The sequence below is a fragment of the Cloeon dipterum genome, chromosome 1 (assembly GCF_949628265.1).
Source record: "Cloeon dipterum chromosome 1, ieCloDipt1.1, whole genome shotgun sequence".
Classification (NCBI taxonomy): domain Eukaryota; kingdom Metazoa; phylum Arthropoda; class Insecta; order Ephemeroptera; family Baetidae; genus Cloeon; species Cloeon dipterum.
In genome coordinates this window covers 10,545,782-10,568,499 of record NC_088786.1, presented here as the reverse complement: position 1 = coordinate 10,568,499, position 22,718 = coordinate 10,545,782, and the positions used below count along the sequence as shown (strand labels likewise).

Here is a 22,718-nt window from a genome sequence, read left to right as displayed (position 1 = left end):
CGAGTTAACGGTACCTCAGGTGTGCTTGTTGCTCGTCAAGTTTTTCTCCCTTCTCTTTCTATGAGCCACAGGTGTTGTCTCGAAATGTAAACAAGGACGACCGCTCAGCTGTGAATAATTGGGAAAAGCTTCCCCACTGGCATGGGGTTCGAGGGCAGGTGTCGAATTTCATCCGCTTTCGTCTGAGTCGGCGGCGAATAATGTACCGGGGCTCGTGTGCGGTCATTACGGGCGCCAACACAGGCCTCGGCAAGGAAACGGCTAGGCAGCTCTTATTAAAAGGTGAACTTTGCTCTTTTTCATTAGCCTGCTATTTTCCGCGTCGGTTCATACATAAACTTGTATGAAATTAAGTATAAGGTTTCCAGTTTGCTTTGTGAAATTCGACTAAAATTCGCTGATGAATTCAACTTGGGTAAAATTGGACGAATTTGCGTCTCTAAAAAACAAAAACATTTTGGAAATGTGTGTAGGAGGAGTATATTCATCATTTTGTAACCAAAATGCATAAGTGAAATTGTATCTTAACATCAGAAGATTTAAAAAAAAATATCAACGAAGCTGACATATTTAAGTATTTCTCTAATAAAAAGTGAGCCAAACAATTCTTGCCAAATACTGATATGATAGACTGATTTTACTATTCCCCCTGTTATCAAATACAAAAAAATGCTTTGTTATATTTTTTGTTGTGTTCTGGACGTGGATGTATGGGGTATAGTTGCCCTGCTGATCCGTAATAAACCAAATTTTGAATCTAAACTAGATCGATCAAGAATTCAACCATGACACCATTCTATTTGATAAGTCTTGTTTAGAATAATTGCTCAAGTTGTCTGTTGAATTAAATTGCAACATTTATTTAAATTTATTCTGAAATATCTTGTACTGACGTTGAACAAATTGTGTTGTTCATCTGGAAGATTAGCCCTTTTTGCAGACCTTGCAGTCGCAACCAAACAAACTATGGCATCAGCTGACTAAAGGATCATGTGGGTGCATATGTGCTTACTCAATTGAAAGCAGGAAAGCGGGTAATTTGACCACTTTGGTCCCAGCATTATTATCGATTTACGTGGAAGTGAGACCCATCGGTGTGGTCTTTGTGAGCGTAGTGTGATCAAATGATAAGGCTTAATGGACTAATCCAACAAGGGCTGCACCGCTCCGAATATTGCGTGGACCACACACTCGCTGAAATGTCAATCGCTTTGGAGCTATGCAAGCTGTTTGTACGCTCAGTGCATTCCAATAGACAAGCTCTCTAGCGGTCGTTGAATATCTAAAAAAAATGGTATGATTGTGAGCTGCAATTTTAAATAACAGAAAAAAAATAAATCTGCAAAAACTGTTTATGAATTCTTCATTACATGGACAATAATTTAAAATAAAACCTTTACCAAATTTGATTTTTTCAATGTGGAAAATAAGAAGCGAATTCTAGTGACATATTACTCACAAAAATAGTGAAAAAAAGTCCTGAGTAAAATATACTTTCAGTCGAGAAAGGTATGTTAATTTTGTACAGGTCTGAGAGAGGAAAAAATAATCTAAACGGACTAGTCCTTGTTTGGGCGTCATAGATTTTTTTTTAATTAGTTCAACAATTTGGTCCTGTATATGGGAGGCATTTATCAATTACTCTTTTTACAATGATGACGAAAATCCAATTTTAGTCGCATTGCTGTGCACGCAAATCACATCAGAGTTTGACATGAATTGAGTTATACCACAATGAATATCTGCTGGCAGAAGCTTCACAACAGCGAATATTTAAATAATTTTTCAACGTGCACAAAAGTATGAGTTCTAAAAAAACTGCTTCAATCCAAGTTCTGGTAAAGCATGAGCTGGTATTAGCATGAAGTGCTGCCAAAAGTCGAAATGATCGTCTCTTGTCTCCTTTTTGATATCTTTGAAGATGAAAAACGCGCGAGAAAGGCTCCAATACTGCAAAATAATTGCTGCCGTTTCTCGCTCGATCGCTGCCAGATAATTTATTTCCAAATCCATCTCCGCACGGCTTCGTTTCACCCCATTATTTTCGCTCTCGCAGCCTTTTTGTCCGCTGCTATTCTCCTCTGCCTTAATCATCAAGCAGCACACAGCAGATAAAAATGCGCCATAAATTTCGGCTTCCCCCTCGGCCCACCCACTATCCTACCACCTTTTTTTATTGCGGCCCAACACGTGCAGCTCAGAGGTAATAAATCTATGCTCTTGATTTTCTGTGTACCCAAGTATTAATTTCTTTTTCATGCTGCGGTAAATTTAGTTTGTTAGAAAAACAACGTAGGATAGAAGAAATGCAGCGCAGCTGATGTGATGGGTAGATCGAGGAAATTAACTCTCTAAATTGAAGAAAACTTAATAAATAATTTCATTGAATTATCAGGTATACAAAAAATTTGAACATTTTTAGCAGCTGATTAAAATTTAGAGCCAAACTTGCTTTTTCACTTAATAGTGCGTTGATGGAAAAAGGTCAACAGTTCAAAACAAAATGAGGCACTTTTTGCATCAATAAATGTGTTGAGGCTACTCAGATTCTTCCAACTTTACTTGAAAATTGACGGTGAATTTTGCCACGAGTTATTTATGTAAGCTTTTCACAACCAATTGGAGACTAGAAACACCACTAATTTAATTTCAAACCGCTTGTATTTCAGGTGTTAGAGTTATCATGGCGTGTCGCAACTCAGAAAAAACCAAATTTGCGGTTCAGGAGCTGCAAATGACTAAGTGCGAGGACGGCGGGGCCGCGCAGGTGGAGCACGTCGAGTTAAATCTGGCCTCTTTGTCATCGGTGAAGCAGTGCGCTGACCGGGTGCTCAACAAAGGGCTGCCCATTAATTTGCTCATAAACAATGCAGGTACGTGTAATGCGCGCGTACGATCACAGGCGGAACAGCAAGAGAGAACTGACCCACCGACCTTTGCCGTGTGCGGTGATGTAATAAGAGCGCTTTGAGGCTTTGACTGACACACGCGGACGTAACAAGGAAGGCCAACGAGGCAGACACATAAAACCAGAGGGTGGTTGACGCCATTTACTGTAAACGCCCAAGCAAACCACCGTGCGGTTTGGGGTCGGATTTATGTGTTCCTCGCGGGAATGATGCCCAAGTTTGGAGCGTTCGACTGCAAGGAAATGTATTTTATGGGTCGTTTGACAAAGTTTTTACAGTTGCGGTGACCACTCAAACGTTGCCAAGTGTGCTTTCAAAGGAGCCTTTGTGGTTGAATAATTTGAAATGTATGGGACCCAGATCTTTAGGTTTGAGCCGGTCATGTCTAATTTTTAAGTTCCAATCACACAGAGGTGGAACTAGTAGAAACCAAGAAATTGTGTTTGGACTGCCCAACAATCGAAGTTTTCATCAAACGTGCATTTCACGAAAGAAAAGCAAAGTAGGAACAGCAACATGTTCTGCTAAGATATCCCTGCGCACTTGTGAGAAGTAACATATCATTTGAAACAGGGGCTTTTAAGGCAAAAGTGCTCAATTTTGCAAAATTTTCGAGTTTTTTTAACAGTACGCATTCACAAAAATCGATCCTGAAAATTGCCCAAAAAATCAGCCAGAGGGTCGTGAAATCAAACAAGCAGAAAAGTAAATAACTATTCACATAAAGGAGGAGAAAATCTGCATATATCATGTTATCGTGAATTTTCTTCGCCCAGCACACTTTGCCTCGGCGAGTCGCCAGTGCATGCTCTCTCACATGAATGCAATTATATTGAGAATGTTAATAACTGCTGTTCATGGCGAACATTGACGCTGGCAGAAGCAGCCCACTCGCAATAACGACGAGCATTTGCATAAATTGACGGTTAAATCCAATTATTTTTCACTCCGGTGGGGATGTACGTCCTGTGACAAGGACAGGCATTGATTGCATCATAATGCGTTCAAGAGTGAAAGGGAACGGTTTGTTTGCTATTGAAAGTAAGTGCGGCATAGCACTCAAACGAACTTTCTGAGTAAAAATTTCAGCTGAAATGGATAGGTCTGGTTGCTAGCTAGGCGAAATTGCCCATCGAGGGACTCATTAATTAGCAAACTGATCGGCCGATTGTCCCGCCGCCATTGATCCCCCGTCAACTGGCCTCATTTCATACCCTCTGGCTATAGGATCATGGGCGAAAAATTCACCGCAGCTTATTATGGTGAGTGACCGGTCTATTTTTGTCTTGTTATGGTCACGTGCACTTATTTGTGGAATATGAATAAGGCAAGAACAAGATATAAATGCGCTCCAAAATAGGATATTTGCCTGACAGTTATTTCCAGACTTTCCTGCAAGGAAGCCTCACACGCGACTAATGCAAATAAACATAAGGCTTCCTCGAACCCTGAACCCAATATAGATTTATTCATCACGTACACAGGAAATCAATTTAGAAGGAATACTCCATCAAATATGTTGTTGTTACAAGCTAATCATGTTGCTCTGATCGAAAATGTACAAATTGCGCATTTCTGTTTCCCGCTGTGATAATGTCGTGCCCTGGTTTCCATCAGCACAACTGTTTGTGTAGCATACAAATTGTAAACAAATTCCGTTTCCCCAGGCTTAACAAACTACACCCATATTATGTGGTTTATCGAAAGCCAGCAAAATACACAAATTCACACAAAAGAGCTGTAGCCGTAAGCGTTACAACACAGCAGTGGCTAGATTTATAAAATCGATCGTCGTCCCTCGCGATTGCTGCTAAGGACCGATTCAATTATCTTGCTACACATGCACTCCGTAAAGTGGTGTTTAAAATAATAATGCACACAATTTTGTGAAATTCGTCCATTTTTTAGCGAACAGTTAAAAGAACGCAGTGAAACATTGATTTTTATTTTCCATGCTTTCCAAATAAATTTGTAAAAATTCAGCTACAGTTAAAAATTAACCTTTTTCAGGAGTAATGGCCTGCCCATTTTCGCTTACGGAGGACGGCATTGAAATGCAGTTCGGAGTAAACCACGTGGGACACTTCCTATTAAGCAAATTGTTGCTGCCGCAATTAATGCACTCGGCTCCTTCCAGGGTCGTTACGGTTTCCAGCCACGCGCACTACTTTGGTAAATAAGTCGTTAGCTAAATTTATGAGGCCGCCCGTTCCAATTGTGTAAAGATCAAGGCCTGCCTGCGCTCTGCCGAGGCCTGCTTTGGCCAAGATAAATTGCCTGGCTCATTTGGCTTATCGCTTGATTAAAATGCTTCTCCATTAATTGGATTCGCAAAAAATGAACGGTACGCTTTTGCATTAGCCCTAGGAATTGGTTTTACTAAATGACGCTTTATAGCTTTGCGTTCACAATTTAATAAATTTAACCGAAAACGTGCGGCTTTAAAAGAATTAGCAAGGAATTTGCATGGGTGTAATCTGCATTTTGTAGCATCCAAACCGGCCGTGAGATTTCACATTGTTAGGCTTTCAATGATCAGCACGTGGAAGGTTTAAATGAAGTTTGTATTTGTAGCAGGAAGAGCCTCTCGTAATGCTTTCATACACGATATGAAAAATATTTCCTTTGGTAATACAAGATATTTTCTAGTTGATCTTTCTGTGGTCAATGCAGGCTGCTTCATTTGCAAAGGAACCAACATCTCTACTCGAGACCTATGCGCCTCACAGAGATTCTATTTTACCTTTTCAAATTCCTGAAAAGCATACACAATCTATTCCAGATGAGGCAAGATTTTATACACAAAAGAGCAGATAGGCACCGAGAGTTCAAAGCCACGCGGTGGCCTATAGTGTGTAATAGTAATGGTGAACATCTTGTTTGATGTTACTTTTACAGCCGGCAGAATAAACTTGGAGGATCTGCAGTCGGAGAACTCATCGTACCAGCCCTTCCAAGCTTACGCTCAAAGTAAACTGGCGAACGTTTTGTTCAGCAAGGAGCTGGGACGCAGGATGCAGGGTAAGATTTATCCTTTTTGGCTTATCGGACGGCCAATTCTGCAGAAAGCAAAACTTTCCCGGAACGATGGGATTTTCTCTCACGTTAAAGCTTAGGCGAAAAAAGTTGCTTGGGGCAGGTTTTAGGCGCTTATCGCATCGATTTGCTTGCGCGATCGACGTGTGTATAATTTATTCCAAAAACACCTCTCCTCGCTGACGTTCTCCTGATTATGCTTTGGCATGGATTCTTGATCATGATTTGGATCCAGCGAAACGCAACGATCCATTTTTTTTTAATTTTGGGACATGAAACTTAAAATCGGTATTTTGATATCCCATTTGCTTTCTAATAAAAGTAATTGAATTAATAGGATTGAAATTGACCTATCAATTATTTCGATTTAAAAATTTATCGTTTAAATTGGCACTACAATACTACAAATCAAAATCTGTTCACCAAGCAGCAATGTGTTTTGACATACGCAGCTAGAAATTCTGTCAAAGATTTAACAAAACAATATTTTACTGTGCGATTAATGGGTGTAAAAATGTTTGCTTTAAATAATTTTGTTTACCGTTTGTCTAAACTTGTGTCAACTGATACTCGAGCACAAAGCAGGTCTTTTAAAAGATTTTAACATTGACAGTGACAGCAGCCAGGAGCTTAATTGAGTAACATTTGTAAAATTTTGATGCTGGTACTGGTTACATTTGCTTAACAACAGCAAAACTAGCATTTCACTCACATGCATGCTCTGACGGGGCAAAAATATTTAATAAAAATCAAAATCGTGTCAATATTTTGCACGAAATAAATTTTTGAAAAACTTTCACATCTTCCATCCCATTTTTCTGCATTGCGGACTGACACTCTCAAGACAATTATGAGTAAAAATCCACATTTTTTAATATTTGCAAGCAGGTATGTGCGACGGTTTTCTTTTGTACCACGCTTTTTGTTGCAAAAACACGTCCATTCTAAATGGATGAAACCAAATGGCTTTCTCGGCTGCAAAAAAAGTATCTCATCTGTGACGCGTGGCACACTATACATAGAAGCAGCTTCTAGAGCAAAAATCGCTTTTCCGAACGCACGCCGCCGTGGACGAAATTAGAGAGTGCGGTTCATGTGCACACGTCGTACGCGCGACAGCAACAGCCCAGGCAAAAAGGTCTTTAATTAAAGCTCGCGAACGTGCACCGGCGGGCACCAATTTTTGCCTCTAGCGCTCCAACGCGCGCGCAAATGTCCATGCAAATTGCGCACCACCTGCTTCTGCGTTTTGTTTTTAACTGCGAGGGATGTACAAAATGCAATTTCTTTTAGTGTTTTACTGTTTTTACAGGGATTTTTGTGTGTGTTAATTGGACACACGCGACCACCAGAGAGTGATTGATATTCTTTAGAGCTACCAATTTAAATTTCCTGCTGTTTACTTTTCTATTTGCAAAATCAAATACAACATGATTTGACCATTGGTAGAATAGGGTAGTAAATTGTAATTAGTACGATTTTCACAAAAACATCAAACAATTAAACCGTCACAAAAATTAAACTGTTGAATTAACGCAAAACATTAATGTTGGCATTACTCTTCATTAGAACACCCTGAAGCTAATATTTTATTTAAAAATTGATTTATAATGATGTATAATTCGCACAATTTTTAATTATCTTAAAATAATTAAATAATTTACGTTGATATCATCATGTTGAAGTATTTTTTTCACATCTCGAGTTTTTGTAAATGATAAAACTAGCCAGCACATTAGAGCCACCGAAATAGCTCATGCATAAAACATGTTTCCGGGGATTTTCACCTGGCCGAAAAGTTGAGTCTGGCTGCCGGCGAACTAATTCGGGCAGTAACGAGCAGATTTGCATTGGCATGTCTCTCGGGAAATCTGGTAACCGGGCCGAATTATAATTCTGTTTTGATGGCTGTGTGCAGGTGAAGGAGTACGATCGTATGCGGTGCACCCAGGTCTCGTTTCCACAGAACTCGGCCGGCACATGCATAACAAGGAGCGGAGGAGCCTCGGCCGCGCAATCATTTCGGCACTCAGCAAATCTGCGTCTCAAGGGGCACACACCACAGTCTATTGCGCGCTCGAACCCAAGCTCGCCCAGAACACTGGTTGCTATTACAGGTAGGAAATTGCTGAAAAGGCACAAGAGCTCCTAATTCCACGCAGCTCTTTGTATGTTTGTTTTCCCCCTTTTTGTTTTTACACAGATAATTTACTGGATGAGCTTTTACTTATGCTGGCCCAGTGATTTGCTTCCAATTTTTTCGCTCTCCAAGTTTAAAAAAACAATTAATTAGTAAAAATTCTTGCGAAGCTTAATTATTGAGAACGATTAAAAATTGATCTCCCCCGCTATAAAGCAGTTTACCAGCAATTTTTCTTTTCAGATACCTGTTTAAATTTGAAAGCGCCAAAGAGTTCAATCCAATTTATAAATAAACACTTCTCTCAGAGACTTGAACATCTCGCACCAAAATTTAAATTCTTTTCAGGAGACATTTTTAACAATTCAATCCTGCCCTTACACCAAGAAGAAATACTATTTAGGTCTAAAAATTATTTTGTGTATTTCCTGTATTTCAAATTAAGGTTCACCTATGGTTTGCCCAAAATAAATGTATGACTTTTAGGTGCTAAAAGGGCCATGAATCCATTTTCTAAAATTTAAAAGACTGAAAAACCGAAAGTCACTTTTTCAGAGCTTTATCAGGCTTATGAGTAGCAAATATTTTCTATCAGATATATCTTTTGAGAAGAGCTATGCTACGAAACTGTCATAAATATCTATTTCTATGGCAATATTTCTTCGCATATCATAGCAATTTCATTACACACGTTGCGATGATCAAAAGTTATTTTGACGGTGACGAGTGCGCAACCACGTTAATTTGCAGGCCCCATTATGAAGTTGTGCGCGCAGTCTTTTGTCTCCGAGCACTCGCGTCCCTTGATAACGACGTAAACCCGGCAGCGTGCTCAAGGCAGAGTTGCAGCACTTTTTCATTTTTAATGACAAGCTAGATCCACGCGAGTGGGTGGATCCTGGCGAGCTGGAAAAGCAGCTGGAGTTCTTTTAAATTAAGCTCCTTCTGAGCCTGCATGCGCAAACTGCGAGCGCAGAGAAAGAGTTGAAGGCTCTCTAATTAAAATCTACAGCTATAGTTTTAATTACCAGAGGGCAAAAATTGCGAGCGAGCGAGCACGAGCCTAATGGCAAAATATTATTACAGGGCGTATATCTGATGTCTCTGTTGTGTCGCGAGACTCGGTGTAATGAATACGGAAGCCCTGTCGGCTGCAGCAGTCGCGCCCTTTGGGGACTTTCCTCCAACGACGCATTTTCATTTGCTTGAGGCTTCCCGACTGACGAATTTCCAACCTTAATTTAATTTAATGAACGCCCTTAATTAATTAGTTCCCATATAGTTGCTTGTTACTCTTCAAATTAATTTTTTATTTTCGGACAGCATGACATTTTGTTTCAGGGCTGTGTTTTAAAATGAAATATTTGTTACGTGATTGGCCAACTATCTAAACTCCAAAATCCCTATCATGCTGGACATTTACCATCGCAATCTATCTATTCGCTTTATTTGTGCCATCACGAAATCTCTATTGTGCTAAGCTAGTATCTGCGGTGAATAGTTTGGTCGAGGATGAAGGGCAGCAGCGGATTTGAATCTGATAATTGATCACTGGTGCATGGAATGCGTATTATTATTTGACTCAACTATCGCCAGCATGTTGATCTCTGCGGTTGGATTTAGAGTTTCCAACTGGTCGACCATCACCCGACTTTAACAATGCATACTGTGCATTGCTCGAGCTCAGGATAAACATTCCCTATATTAGTTCACCCACATAAACATGCCAAGCAAACTTATTGAGTGTCACGATGATGTTTTGCATAATAATTACCGTTTTGCAACCCTAAATTGGATTATTTCTGAGAAATTACAGTGTTATTTTGTTTCAGCAACTGCCGTCAAATGCTGACGTCGCCGCTCGCGTGGGGACAAAATGCAGGAAGGAAGTTGTGGAGAGAAACAGAGAAACTACTGCAGCAGCAATCGTGACAAGGAAATGGTAAGCAAAACTCGCTCGGTCAAATCATTTTAACTTCTTTTGTTTCTATAATATTTTTATCAGTTTATATTTCTGCGCGGATGTTTGCAATTCGGATAACATAAATCATCAGAAACTGTGAAAATAAAAAACATAGCTGCAAAATTTAACAAAAATGGTTATCTGTTGTACATGATTGTGTAATTTCTCAAAAGTGTGAGGACTTGTTTGATATCATTTCATGGCAAAAGTATACGTTGAAAGCTCCTAAAATTTAAACACAAACTAAATAAATAATTCCTTCGTTTTTATATTTTGATTTATAAAATTGGCATGACATGTTGTTTGCAATCTTTCTTGTCTGGTTAGACAACTTCAGGTTTATAAGATACGTGTTAAAAATGTCATGTGTATTCTTACAGTTGTAAAGTGTATTTTAATTTTGAATAAATCACTCTGCATGCTCCCAAATGCTGCAAATTCACTTATAGTAAGACTATACAGAACTAAATATGCTAAATATTTTACCTCGCACCAAAAGGAGGAAACTGCTATATAATAATATCGATCATATCGATTGTGCTTCTAAGCAAGTTCTTAGGTAAAGCTATATTTGTGTGATGGTCTTGTTTATTTTATTAATTTCAGAGCCGCTGATAAAAAATTGTGGAGCTAATAATAAAATTCGATGGTTTTAATTTTTTACCATTGTTCTCACATTTATAAGAACACTAAAAATTTATTTGTTAAAACGTTGACACCCAAGGTTGGTTGTTCCATATTAAAATTACAACTCATCATCATAGGTCACTATTTTTTTGCGACGAAGAGTAGTTGCTCTCTTAGAATAAAATAAGGCACAAGATAAAAAGCATTATTAATATTTAATTTTGCGCGCTACTTGCTTTGTTTACTAACCATAGGATATTTGATTTTCCTTAAATTAAATCGTCTTACTGGCTCCATTATGTTTTCAGATCGTGTTGCCGTAACAATCTCACACTGATCATTTAAAAATCACAAGAATAATTCGTTCCCAGTCAAAATTAATGTAGAGAATCAGATAGAAGCAGAGATTTATTCCACGAATCTCAAAGTTCAACAGGTCTCTTTAGCAAGAGTGAAAAACTCAACTTACCATCTTCCTTCTCGCTGTCGGCCCGGTTAACCACGCGCCTGTTGGACGGGTGCATCGCCCCCATGGTTGTTGGCCGTTCGGGAACGGGCGGCGAGAGCGAAAGGGTGGCAGAGAGTGCGTTCAGCTGAGCGGCACGGCCATCTCCGTGCGTACGACCCTTGCGCCTCCAACCACCAGACTGACTGCCAGCTGAACTCGCGGTGCACAACATTTCACGCGCACTTTAAATCGCTGCTGACGCCCCTCCCTGTTCCTGCGCTCTCAGTTTGTTGATTTTGCGGGGCGACGATGGCCGTAGCCACCCTTGCCCGCTCGCTCGCCGCTTCAGCCCCCAACCACACCTCAGGCTTGTCAAATTTCCCTCGTGATCGATTGTTTTTCTCATTATTGCCTTCTCTGATGAAAGTGTTGGCAATTCTTCAACTGGATGAAATAGTCTCTAATTATTGTCTAACAAATTAAAATGCTACACACCATGGACAAAATATTATTTCCCTACCATTTCCGCAATATTCAAGAAGAGAGTTTCGGTTCAAAAATAACAATTTTTTATGGTAGTTTTGTTAGATTTTTCTGATTTTTTCCTTCTATTGAAAACAATTAAATGCTTTTCAAAAAAATTCTCAGGTTAAAATATTTTTCAGCTATTTGGAAAGTTTATTTTTGTTAAATCTTTCTAACAGAGAGAAAAGTGCTAGAAGGAATTGTGTGTCAATTCGCAGCATCGCACCTGAAACGGAAATAAACAGCAGGCGGCAAGGTGCACCGCAACGCCTCCGCCTTTTCACCGATTTTCATTAGCAACGAGATTGTTTGCGCTTGGTTGTATTTCCACAAAAAAATCACCCAACAGACTAGACGCCGCAACTGAGTATCCTTTGAGAACATTACAGAAATCTCTTTACTTTTTATTATTCCATGGTATGCTATTGAAGGGAGAGGCTCTTTTTACAAGTTTAATTAAATACAGCATTCTCAGTATAATGCAATGCTGATAATTTTTCATAATTCTACAGAATACAGAACAGATCTTTTATAATTTGGCGTTTAAGTGTTTTTCTTCATTTTTCAATTATTTTATAAAAAATGTCAATATTTTCCTTTTAAACTCTAACACTCTTAACAAATAAATTCTTGCTTTCTGATTTGAAAATAATTCAATGTTTTCAATATTCTGACAATAGGAATTAAATGTCTCAATCTCTAGACAAAATACGCAAAATACCATCAAAACTAAACTTTCTTAATAATAAACTTTATTTATGTAATAATTTATATGTAATTTTGAGTATTAATCAGTTCATCCACTATAATATTGGCATATCTCAAGCTAGGCACATGAATTAAAAGTTAAAAATTTAAATAAATTATGTGAGCGTATGAAATAAAACGAGAACAAATTAGAAGTTTTGAACATTTTATTCTCAGCGCGCCACTCAAGCAAGGGCATGCGCGTAGCTGTGCAAATGGCCGATAAATTGTTGACACGACGTGTGCAGAGAACAGCACGCTTGTGTCTAGAATCCCAATATTTTTAGGAATATCGCATCAAATTCTTTCCCGTGAGTAAAATTTCTAATTTCTTTTACTCCGTGGTGAAACCAAATATTTAATTTTGTAAATATTGGGCCGAGAATAGCATTGAGAGCCCGTATAAACAAAAGAGAACTGAAGTGAAGAGCTGGCTTTCTATCACTGACTGTCATGAAATTGTTGCCCCTTTGGATTTGGTTCGTTAAAACTCAAACTTGACACCTCAATGCCATAAAATAATGTTAATTTTATTATTTAACTTAATGAATATTAAAACGCTTGTCGTATGATACGCCGATGGTGTCCAATATATGTAAATGAAAAATACATAAATACATACATACATACATAATAAACAAATTCATGTGTAAATTTCGAATCTTGAAGGCAGTTCAAGTGTACTATAATGTACACAACATGATGTACATAATTATATTATTATATACACGAAAACACTCGCAAAATTATTGTGCAAATTATTATCATACATTATGTATACATATTCGACGGTGTAAGTGTGTCAATATTCTTTTATTTCTTTTCCAGACCATGCCCGACATCGAGGTGAAGTCAAGCTGGGCTGACGAGGTGGAGGATGATGGAAATCAGAAGCTGCCGGAACCAACAGAAACAATAAAAAATGGAGTTAAAATTATCACGGAATACACTTTCAATGAGAATAACCAGAAAGTATGTGTATAGAGCTCCACCCAACCTCGCCACTAGATTGGACTAAATTAATTTTGATTTCCAGGTCAAAATTGTTCGCCAATACAAAATGGAGAAGCGAATTGTCTCTAAAACCATTGCGCAGCGCAAGACCTGGCCCAAATTTGGGGACAGTCATAACGACAAGCCTGGCCCGAACCCTGCAACCACCATCGTGGCTGAAGACGTATACATGCAGTTCATCACGAACAAGGAAGACAGCGACAAGCCGGACGACTCTGGCATCAACAAGCTGAAGGGCATGGACCAGAACGTCATGAAGTGCCGTAACTGCAAGGGCGACCACTGGACCACCAAGTGCCCGTACAAGGACTCGCTGGTGCTGGCCAACAAGGCGGCTGAGGAGAAGAAGCCCCCGATTGGAGGAATGGAAAAGAAGGAGACTGGCGGCAAGTACGTGCCTCCAAGCTTGCGAGAGGGCGCTAAGAACACGGACAGCATGTCCCATCAGAGAAGGGATGACACTCTGGCTATCAGGATTTCCAACCTGTCGGAGAACACGCAAGAGGCTGATCTGGAGGACCTCGTCAAGCCTTTTGGCCCTTACTCGAAGCTTTACCTTGCCAAGGACAAGAATACAAATTGCTGCAAAGGATTTGCGTATGTCCACTTCAAGTTTAGAGCGGATGCCGCTAAGGCTATTGAAATGTTGGACGGCTTTGGCTATGACCATTTGATTCTCAATGTTGACTGGTCTAAGCCTTCGCAAAATTAAGGTACTTGAGAAATGTATTGTAATTCAACATGATTGGTCGGTAATAAATTTAATTCGGCTTAAAATTTAAGAAAACATTTATAACATTATTACCTCTTACCCATCGTATGGTTCTCTCGCCCAAATCAACTTGATTTAATATTTTAGTAATTTTTCATGGATAATTTGTTTTAATGAATGATTTTAACAATGCCAAAAAATCATAAATAACTACTGATTATTGTACGATATTATGCAAGGAAGAGAGTGAATGGAAAAGTACAATATTTTAAATATTGAATTATTTTGGTTGTTCATACAAATTAATATTTCTATACCTATTAAGGATACATACAATTTTCTCCAATTTTCTTAAAAAACTAAACCCCATTCGGAGGGGCTCTAGCTCAATCCTATTTTCCAGTAATGTGCTGAGAGAGTGAAAACATAACTATGTAAATAGTTTTCAGAATTAAAATTCGCTATTTATAATTTTATTTTGCTAAAAAAATTATGTATAAACATTCAAAGTGTTAGCAAAATGTATCTATACAGAGATCTCTGAACTCTGAATTGCTGTGTAACGAGAGGTCTGGGGGTGATTTGGATAAAATCAATCGCCAATTTGCAATAATTAATTGCAAGTTTTTACCATTTTTTTTAATTATCTGCGTTATGATATCTGTCGTAGAACTTTAGATAGCATATATATACGAAATAAAATTATTGTTATGACGTTGATAGGAAAAATTATATCTCAATATTTGTACGATTGTACGTTCAGGAAAAATTGAATTTATTCCCACAAAAAATCAGCTTTCCAGCCTAGTCTGGCTAACATTAAAAAATTCCTTGTTGATATGTTAGAAATTTATCTTTTAACACACAATTCAAAATAATTGGCGTTAAAATTAATTTAAGAAAAGTGAAGTTTTTGTATATAATATTGTTATTGATATATATTTTATTAGTAAAAAATTGATAATACAGTTAACAGTGCTTTTCGCCTTTCCTTCACTGATTTCGCTAAATTTTCTAATCTAAACAACCTTGCGTTCATGATTTTCTCGCGCGTTTTAAAATCGAAAGTGTCCAAGGCAGCCAACACAAAAATATGCAATGTAATAACCGTAATAAAAACGATAAAAAAACTTTTCATCCATAAAAATATTATTTACAAAAAAAATGTATTTGTTTGTACCAGTAAATATATTCCTCAAAAGTCTGAAAGACCTTTTGATGAATTTCGAATTTTGTAAGGATAGAAAAAATAAATTTAATATACGATTCTATTATAAATATATAATATTATATTGAATGAAAATAACGTAAAGAATCACTAAATTGTGGTGGCAGCATTGACGCGCCATTTCAAACTTCAAACCAAAATAACATTCAGTGGTGGATGTTGCTATTGTTGCTCGTTCGTTCGTTGTGATCCTAGATCAAAATTGAAAAGCGAAAGACTGGAAGGGTTTGAGCAGGTTTCAAGTTTTTCCAGTTCTATAAGATCGGAAAATTCTGACAGAAAGTTGATGTCAGGAGCGACCATCATTCAGGATAGGTGTGTATCGTGTGTATGTATGGAGATCAGTAAAGTTACAGTTTCTGGTTCTGCCGGTATTCACACATTATGTACATAATACATAATAATGATAATATGATTGAATAATAGTAGGGGTGGCAAAAACTGTAAATTTTCCATAATATATATATGTATATTGATTAAGTATGAAGTTACATAGTGTCTGTAATAATATTATATGTACATATCTACAATTTTATTCTCGCATGCTTTTATCGTTTCAGTAAGTTCAAGAATTCAAGAATCGTTTCATTCCGATCCAGAAATGGACCCATTCTCCCCGTTGCCGTCAAAATTCGCAGGTGTGTTATGTTTGTTAAGTGAGTTTACATACATAAGTATAATATGTTTGTAGACAATGTGTATGTAATTATAAATATATATACATATTTTATTTTACATACATACATACATAACATTTTGCTAAAAACCTCTATGGGGGGCTCACACTTTCCGCTCACTCACACTTCTCGCTCTGATGGGAAGATTCAATGTTAATCCCTATCCTAGCGAGAAGTGTGAGTTGGGCGAAAATGGTGAGTCTGCCATACATACTTTTTATATCACATCAAATCTTACCACAAATGAACATATGGCAGACTCACCATTTTCGCCCAACTCACACTTCTCGCTAGGATAGGGATTAACATTGAATCTTCCCATCAGAGCGAGAAGTGTGAGTGAGCGGAAAGTGTGAGTCCCCCATAATATAATTATGATGGTGGAGGGTTGAGTGCGTATGCGTATCATAAGATAATGTGCGCGTGATATACATATTTTAATACATATATGTACTTATCATAAAATGGATTATCCCTAATACACAATCAACACTTACTAATTAATATAATAATATTACATGCACACAAATTTTGAATGTGAGGTTTTATTTTACTCAAAAAGTGTTTGGTAATCAGGTTCAATTTACCCAATTTACAGGTTCTTGAGTGTGAAATTATTGTATAATATATATACATACATTTTTGTATCATTCACAGACACTGGCTCGCCTGCAAACAACACTTCCGACAACTTGATCTCGTTTAGTTCTCCCGTTGTTGGAGTTGAATGTGAATCTATGTTGAAGCCAGAGAAAGACAGCCTTGGTGTTGTGAATACCAGCTTGGCTGTTGACGCTAGTGAGACCAAAGCTTCGCCCTTGGTTTTTGCTGTAACAGATGGGTTATCAACAAGCACTCCTTTTGAATGTTTTGAAATGAGTCAGCCTGATGAGCAATTCGCTTTTGACAAAAATCTCTGTTCCGCCAATATTTCTGAAGACCCATTTGACTACACTGAAAGAAAAGCAACACAAGATGCAAACGACCCATTTGAAATGGTATTGGCAGCAGCAAAGATCGCAGAGGAGAAGGCTTCTTTATTGGATTCGCGCAATTCCTTAGAATCACAAAATTCCCTGATGAATGCGGCTTTTTATGCTTCTCGCACAAACCTCACTTCTGACTTTGCCAACCTGAATCTTCTTAGTTCTGGAGAAAATCATGATTGTGCCCTTCAAATGGACTTGCAATCACAGAAAAATCCTAAAGCTGAAAATTTTAATGCCACTGCTCCTGATGCTGCTGAAGGTAATAATCTTAAAATCAAGAATTCAAAATTTTACTCTCATTATTTAGGCAAAGAATGGATTGAAAATGAAATTCCACCATGGGAGGATTCTGATGTGACGTCTGCAGATGAAGAATTTCTGATCGACACCGTAATATAATTGATTTTTCTCCTTAATTCCGAATTTGAAATTGATTGTACCACAGGTGAGGAGAGTCTCTAATGAATTTCCTAAATTATTGTATTCTGTCGCGGAAGATCTGGATACCAGCGGTGTGGAAAAGCTGAAATTAAAAAGCCCCAGTTTGAAAATTGTTCCTGAGACTGACATCACCACATCTATTGATACCCTCGAGGTTCCAAATTTAGGTCTTCGATCAATTGGTATGGAAGTTAATTTCATGAGGTCCTCCCCTTTAACTCTTGCAATAACAGATTTGTCCTTCCTGGATTCGGAAGACAAACCTGCTGAAGAGACCAAAATGGCTCATACTTCTGAAGCAGAAAGCCTGGATGAGTGAGCTCAAATTTGTTGTTCTGCATGCTACAAATTGTTGAATTTATTTAGCTTCACTTATTTTGCCTCTATTTCTTTATTCTTGCATGCCTTATCCTCTTTAGTTATGTCAAACATGATAAATAAAATTGTTCAAAAACTAGCGATCCTCAACCTTATCCTCTGCTCCTTCTTTTCTGCAAACATCTTTTTGCAAGGACTCCTGCTTTTTAAACACTGATATATTCAGATGGAAGAATCACATCCGTGAGAGAGCATCTGGCTTTCTCAGTGCCAGAAAGCACACTACAGCCATGAAGCCCTTCAGCAAACCCCTGGGCAGCATAGATGTAAACTCGCCCTCAGGACCAAGAGTGGCTACTCCAGTCAAAGATTCACGAAGTGCATTTAAATCCAACCTCCCAACAACAACAGTGAGTAAAATTCTCATGCATGCTTGTTATTTATAAATCTCAAGAATTGAAAATTTAAATTATTTTAAAATTTCCCTCATTTCACAGTTCAGATCCAGACTGGCAAAGCCAAGAGCCTATGGTGCCAACAAAGAGAATGCCTAGAAGGTTTTAACTTTGATTTTGCCTGTGGAAATGTGAATAATTTGCTCAACCCATGTATTATAAACATAGATCATGGAATAATAATTTCTCAGAACAAGTGGCAGTGTTCAATAATGTAATGAAGTAGAAGTTTAGTGTTACATGTGAATAAAAAGCAAATTAGATTAAAAATGATTTGTTTTTATAATGGCTTAAATAAATTGGAATAAATATATAACCTCTGCAAAGCACTTCCTGTGGGCTATATATGATATATTTGAAATGCTTGTGCTGTTTTCATGAAATCACTTCAATAATATTATATTATTTGTGTACATGACTTACTAACTTACTCAACCAGTGAGTGAGCAGGAAATAAAGGATAAAGGCTAATCCAAAACAAACTTATTTTTGCTTTGTAGTGAGCTGTATAATGTCACGTAAATAAGCAGGAAAATATGCAGCCCAACTTTTTCATGGATTTGTGCTAGATAATTATAAGATAATGATAATTATTATATTTAAGCTTCAGAGCTCACAAGTGTAAAATCGACAGCATAAATGCTTCTACACATGATAGGTAAGTGCGAATATTTGGCTGTCTTGAACGTCAACACACTATGTAATTATTATTCTAATTCCATTGCGACTAATGAGTGTTGATCTAAAATGGGCAATGTTTTGAACTTGTTTACTTTGGCGCGCCATCTGGGAACCAATGAAACGCTAAGTTCATTCAAAAGTAGGTGGTTCTTTCATCGTCCACATGAAAGTTATAATAATCACATCACAACTTCTCTGGATGAGCACTGATAACAGGGAGAGTCGTTTTTGTCCTTTATTTCTTATCTCCAACTGCCGGCATGATTTTTTGAAGGAAACCACAGACTCACTCTAAAGCCGAATGTAAGTGTCAGTGATTTTTAAGTTGACTTTTCTAGTTTGAAAGTTACAATTTAAAGCACCAGTACTGTTGATAGCTTTCGCGCTCGCCAAAGAGAAATTATAATCTCGAACAGAAGCGTCCAAATATTTCCTCACTCAAGAATGCACCTGATGGCATTACCTACATACTCTCTACGCCAAAATGTGTGTGCAATTTATATAACATGACATATTTCGCATTATTTTGCAGCTGCTCCAACATGTCGGACGATTTGAATGGGTCCGTGGCCAGCCCTACAAACAATAATAATGGGATCAACGGCAATAAGGCTTATCTACGGAGGTGCAAAAGTGTCACCCGTGCAGAGGAGATCCAAAGCCAGGAGGCTAAAGCAAGACGGTCGCAGCCAGACAGGCCGTATGTCACTCTTAAGGACAGAAACCAACCGTCCTGCTGTTTTCTTTGGTCAAGCTCGTGCGATTTAATTTTTCATTAATTCAATTCCAGGTGTCACCGACCTAGAGATTCATTGTTCACTTGGTCATCTGGTTTTGATAATTTCACCGGATTTGTCAACTGGGCGTTCTTGCTGCTCTGCATGGGTGGCTTGAGGCTGTTCCTGGAAAATCTCCTCAAGTGAAACTTCACATTTATTAATTTTTAAATTAAGATTATTGATTTCAATATTTTATGTAGGTACGGCAGTAGAGTTGATCCGATTGAATGGTTTCGATTCTTGTCAGGAGCAGGTCAAGGAAGTGCTGATCACCCATCACTCATCTTGATCCTCTGTAAATTTTTACCTAATCTTTGCATGACTTTGATATATTTTTTAATTTTCTTCAGATTCTGTTGTGCCTGTTGTCATATGTTTGTTGATAGAGAAAGGACTATCAGTGGTAAGAAGCCTTGGTTAAATTGGTTTTTAATTATTTTATTTTTAAAATATTTGTTGATGGGACAAAATGGAAATTTGAATCAAAATAATTTCAGGAAATAATTGGACACAAGCTTGGCATGATGAGTCACATTTCCAACATTTTCCTGCTAGTGCTGTTGCCAATGATCGTGATAAATGTCAAGGGGCCTGATTTCAGTTTGAGTGAGCTTTCACTAAAAAACAAAATTCCTAACTTGAACTACTTCAAAAATTTTAATTTATAGTTGGCGGCACTGTGGTGTGCTTTACGTATTCAATTCTATTCCTGAAGCTGTGGTCGTACGTGCAGGTGAACCTTTGGTGCAGAAACAAAAGAAAGTTCGCCAAAACTACAGCTAGCAAAAGACTGAGAAGACAATCACTGTCGCTGGGGCAGTATGGTAGATCTAATCAGTCAAGTTCAACGGAGATCACGCTCATCTTATCAAATTTCAGACTCCTCTGATGATCTTGGAATCAACGCAGATACGGACCACCATGACATGCCGATTATGATGAAAAAGAAAAAGGAGAATGGATCAAGTGTCCAACTAGTGCAGTACCCTGATAACCTCAACCTAAAAGACCTAAGCTACTACATCTTTGCGCCAACTCTGTGCTATGAACTAAATTTCCCACGCACAAATAGAATCAGGAAGAGGTATGAACCATGTTATGGTTGGATTTGTGCTTGAGCTTCATATCTGCACTAAAATAGATTCCTCTTTAAACGTATCTTGGAAGTGTTTGTTGGCTGCCAGGTTATGATGTCACTTTACCAGCAGTGGATTATTCCGTCTGTCAAAAATTCGTTAGTGCCTTTTTCGGTAATGAGTTGTGTCTTTTGGAATTTTGCGATTCTCATATTTTTTCTTGATTTTAGCACATCTTCCAAAGAAACGATTTCACGCTTGCCATTGAGAGGCTCCTGAAACTAGCTGTAAATCAATCATATTATTAAGTAGCATCAACTGTAATGCCGTGTTCTTAGATTCCCAACCATTTGGTGTGGCTCATTTTCTTCTACCTGACGTTCCATTCATTCCTCAACTTGCTTGGTGAGTTGCTGCATTTTGCTGATCGCCACTTTTATTACGATTGGTGGAATGCCAACAACATTGACGTCTTCTGGAGAAAGTGGAATTTGCCTGTGCACAAATGGGCGGTCAGGTGAAACGATTTCACCAAATCATGCGTTCAAATTTTAACAAACCACATCCCAGGCATTTGTACATCCCCATGGTCGACATTGGATACAACAGGAATGTTGCCAGCACCACTGTTTTCTTCATCAGCGCCTTCTTCCATGAATACTTGGTCAGCGTCCCTCTGAGAACATTCAAAATTTGGGCATTCATGGGGATGATGGCTCAGGTTAGTATTAAAAAGTTTTGCCATACATATCAAAACGCAAGTAGCCATAACTAAATTATTGTATTATCTCGTTTGAAGCACTCAAGAAGCTAATTCTATTTTAATAGTTGTGTTACCACAACTTTATTAATCTATTATGTAAACTGCAAGATTTTTGCTACATTTTTATATAAAAATTTGTAATGTATTGATCATCATATAATTAATATTGGTCAATTCTTCATTATCATTTGACATTTTAAAAATTCAAGCTTATAGTTCAAAATATTTTGCTTTTATCCTTTTTAAATAATCTTAGTTTTTAATGGCAGAGGTCTTTTTTTAATCCTGCCTGTTTTCATATTTTCAACAACTTTTATCTTCACTCGCCTAAACTGTACTTTTCTTGTTTCAGCTGCCATTGTCATACTTTAGCAAGTTCATGGAACAGCAATTAGGGCCTCGCTGGGGAAACGTTGTGGTTTGGGCCTCTCTTATACTCGGCCAGCCTCTCTGCATAATGATGTATTACCATGACTACATCGTGACTCACTTTGGAGAAGATCTAATTGAAAGCTACAGTCACGTTTGACACGGTTTGAATGAGATCATTGTTTTGTGCCAGGAATCTAGTTGTTACACTTAGGTTAGCAGTGCAATATTATATATATGTTGTGATTTTTACTGTGCAATGGATCATGTAACTGAAGTTATGGGACATTCAAAGGGTTGTGAAAAGGTTGAAATTTGATATTGTGTAACCAATATTTTGATGTGATTGATAGAGTCTATAGAAATAGAGTAAGCAAGACCATTTCATACCGGACCAAGTGTAAGGGAACAACTTCCCATCCTGTGCTTATATTTTGTAACATTTTTCTGCAACTTACCAAACTATCAAATTAAAATAAGACTGTTATATAAGAGGTTTTGCAAGATGTTCCTTGTTTTGTTGTGCAAATATATAGAATATTTGGTTATAAATTAATTTACTTTACGAAGATGCTCAACATTATGTGTGCACTGCTGATGACTGATCAATGGGAAAATCTTTCCTGAAAGTTATTGATTAAAAACAAACTTATAAGAGTGTTGCCATAATATATAATTGTTGAATAGTAACAGCAGAATGAGCTAGAAATTTACTGTTTCGTTTTTCGTTAATACAATAAAATATACAAGTTTGGGGTGCAATTTATATTTTAAAACCAATGAATATTTTTCCTATTCAGTAATTTTCCTTTAAGAATATT

The 22,718-nt window shown here is 37.7% G+C and overlaps 5 protein-coding genes across 7 annotated transcripts in view; 4 read left to right on the top strand and 1 right to left on the bottom strand.

The window, feature by feature from the left end:
- Window positions 1-11,366, bottom strand: part of LOC135940047 (serine/threonine-protein kinase 32A) — a 40,157-nt gene extending 28,791 nt beyond the window's left edge. The window contains exon 1 of the mRNA XM_065484701.1: window positions 11,145-11,366. Coding sequence (XP_065340773.1) covers window positions 11,145-11,355 — 211 coding nt within the window. The 5' untranslated portion in view covers window positions 11,356-11,366. The remainder of the gene's footprint in view (window positions 1-11,144) is intronic.
- Window positions 67-11,621, top strand: LOC135940051 (retinol dehydrogenase 14-like). Of its 3 annotated transcripts, none has more exons than XM_065484726.1 (7): window positions 67-282; window positions 2,670-2,873; window positions 4,920-5,081; window positions 5,808-5,930; window positions 7,864-8,062; window positions 9,918-10,027; window positions 11,104-11,621. In XM_065484726.1, exons 1-6 carry the CDS (start codon window positions 201-203, stop codon window positions 10,015-10,017), a joined length of 870 nt encoding a protein of 289 aa, XP_065340798.1. In that variant the 5' UTR covers window positions 67-200; the 3' UTR covers window positions 10,018-10,027; window positions 11,104-11,621. The 3 variants fall into 3 exon arrangements, with proteins under 3 accessions (XP_065340798.1, XP_065340788.1, XP_065340805.1); XM_065484716.1 differs by having other exon boundaries at window positions 10,984-11,621; XM_065484733.1 differs by lacking the exon at window positions 11,104-11,621 and adding an exon at window positions 10,091-10,502.
- Window positions 11,622-12,576: 955 nt separating this feature from the next.
- On the top strand, window positions 12,577-14,196 carry eIF3g1 (eukaryotic translation initiation factor 3 subunit g1). The gene is made up of 3 exons (XM_065496783.1): window positions 12,577-12,706; window positions 13,224-13,367; window positions 13,432-14,196. Exons 2-3 carry the CDS (start codon window positions 13,227-13,229, stop codon window positions 14,119-14,121), a joined length of 831 nt encoding a protein of 276 aa, XP_065352855.1. The 5' UTR covers window positions 12,577-12,706; window positions 13,224-13,226; the 3' UTR covers window positions 14,122-14,196.
- Window positions 14,197-15,483: 1,287 nt separating this feature from the next.
- Window positions 15,484-18,499, top strand: LOC135947828 (uncharacterized). Its single transcript, XM_065496782.1, has 8 exons — window positions 15,484-15,664; window positions 15,910-15,987; window positions 16,684-17,274; window positions 17,323-17,405; window positions 17,461-17,638; window positions 17,690-17,771; window positions 18,001-18,184; window positions 18,272-18,499. Exons 2-8 carry the CDS (start codon window positions 15,951-15,953, stop codon window positions 18,326-18,328), a joined length of 1,212 nt encoding a protein of 403 aa, XP_065352854.1. The 5' UTR covers window positions 15,484-15,664; window positions 15,910-15,950; the 3' UTR covers window positions 18,329-18,499.
- A 570-nt stretch (window positions 18,500-19,069) lies between these two features.
- Window positions 19,070-22,673, top strand: mdy (midway). The gene is made up of 13 exons (XM_065475518.1): window positions 19,070-19,213; window positions 19,443-19,610; window positions 19,701-19,829; window positions 19,890-19,984; window positions 20,040-20,092; window positions 20,187-20,295; window positions 20,358-20,513; window positions 20,569-20,773; window positions 20,831-20,939; window positions 20,996-21,052; window positions 21,104-21,282; window positions 21,336-21,486; window positions 21,881-22,673. The coding sequence occupies exons 2-13, from the start codon at window positions 19,453-19,455 to the stop codon at window positions 22,055-22,057; spliced, it is 1,578 nt and encodes a 525-aa protein (XP_065331590.1). The 5' UTR covers window positions 19,070-19,213; window positions 19,443-19,452; the 3' UTR covers window positions 22,058-22,673.
- Window positions 22,674-22,718: the final 45 nt, after the last annotated feature.

Excerpts from the sequence above, each read along its gene's own strand:
- LOC135940051 (XM_065484726.1), top strand. The coding sequence starts at position 201 with ATGTACCGGGGCTCGTGTGCGGTCATTACGGGCGCCAACACAGGCCTC. Across the intron at positions 2,874-4,919 it reads TTTGCTCATAAACAATGCAG|GAGTAATGGCCTGCCCATTT; the intron begins GTACGTGTAATG and ends AACCTTTTTCAG. Across the intron at positions 8,063-9,917 it reads AACACTGGTTGCTATTACAG|CAACTGCCGTCAAATGCTGA; the intron begins GTAGGAAATTGC and ends ATTTTGTTTCAG.
- eIF3g1 (XM_065496783.1), top strand. The coding sequence starts at position 13,227 with ATGCCCGACATCGAGGTGAAGTCAAGCTGGGCTGACGAGGTGGAGGAT. Across the intron at positions 13,368-13,431 it reads TCAATGAGAATAACCAGAAA|GTCAAAATTGTTCGCCAATA; the intron begins GTATGTGTATAG and ends TTTGATTTCCAG.
- LOC135947828 (XM_065496782.1), top strand. The coding sequence starts at position 15,951 with ATGGACCCATTCTCCCCGTTGCCGTCAAAATTCGCAG. Across the intron at positions 17,772-18,000 it reads GAAGCAGAAAGCCTGGATGA|ATGGAAGAATCACATCCGTG; the intron begins GTGAGCTCAAAT and ends TGATATATTCAG. Across the intron at positions 18,185-18,271 it reads CCAACCTCCCAACAACAACA|TTCAGATCCAGACTGGCAAA; the intron begins GTGAGTAAAATT and ends CTCATTTCACAG.
- mdy (XM_065475518.1), top strand. The coding sequence starts at position 19,453 with ATGTCGGACGATTTGAATGGGTCCGTGGCCAGCCCTACAAACAATAAT. Across the intron at positions 20,774-20,830 it reads ACAAATAGAATCAGGAAGAG|ATTCCTCTTTAAACGTATCT; the intron begins GTATGAACCATG and ends GCACTAAAATAG. Across the intron at positions 21,053-21,103 it reads AGAGGCTCCTGAAACTAGCT|ATTCCCAACCATTTGGTGTG; the intron begins GTAAATCAATCA and ends CCGTGTTCTTAG.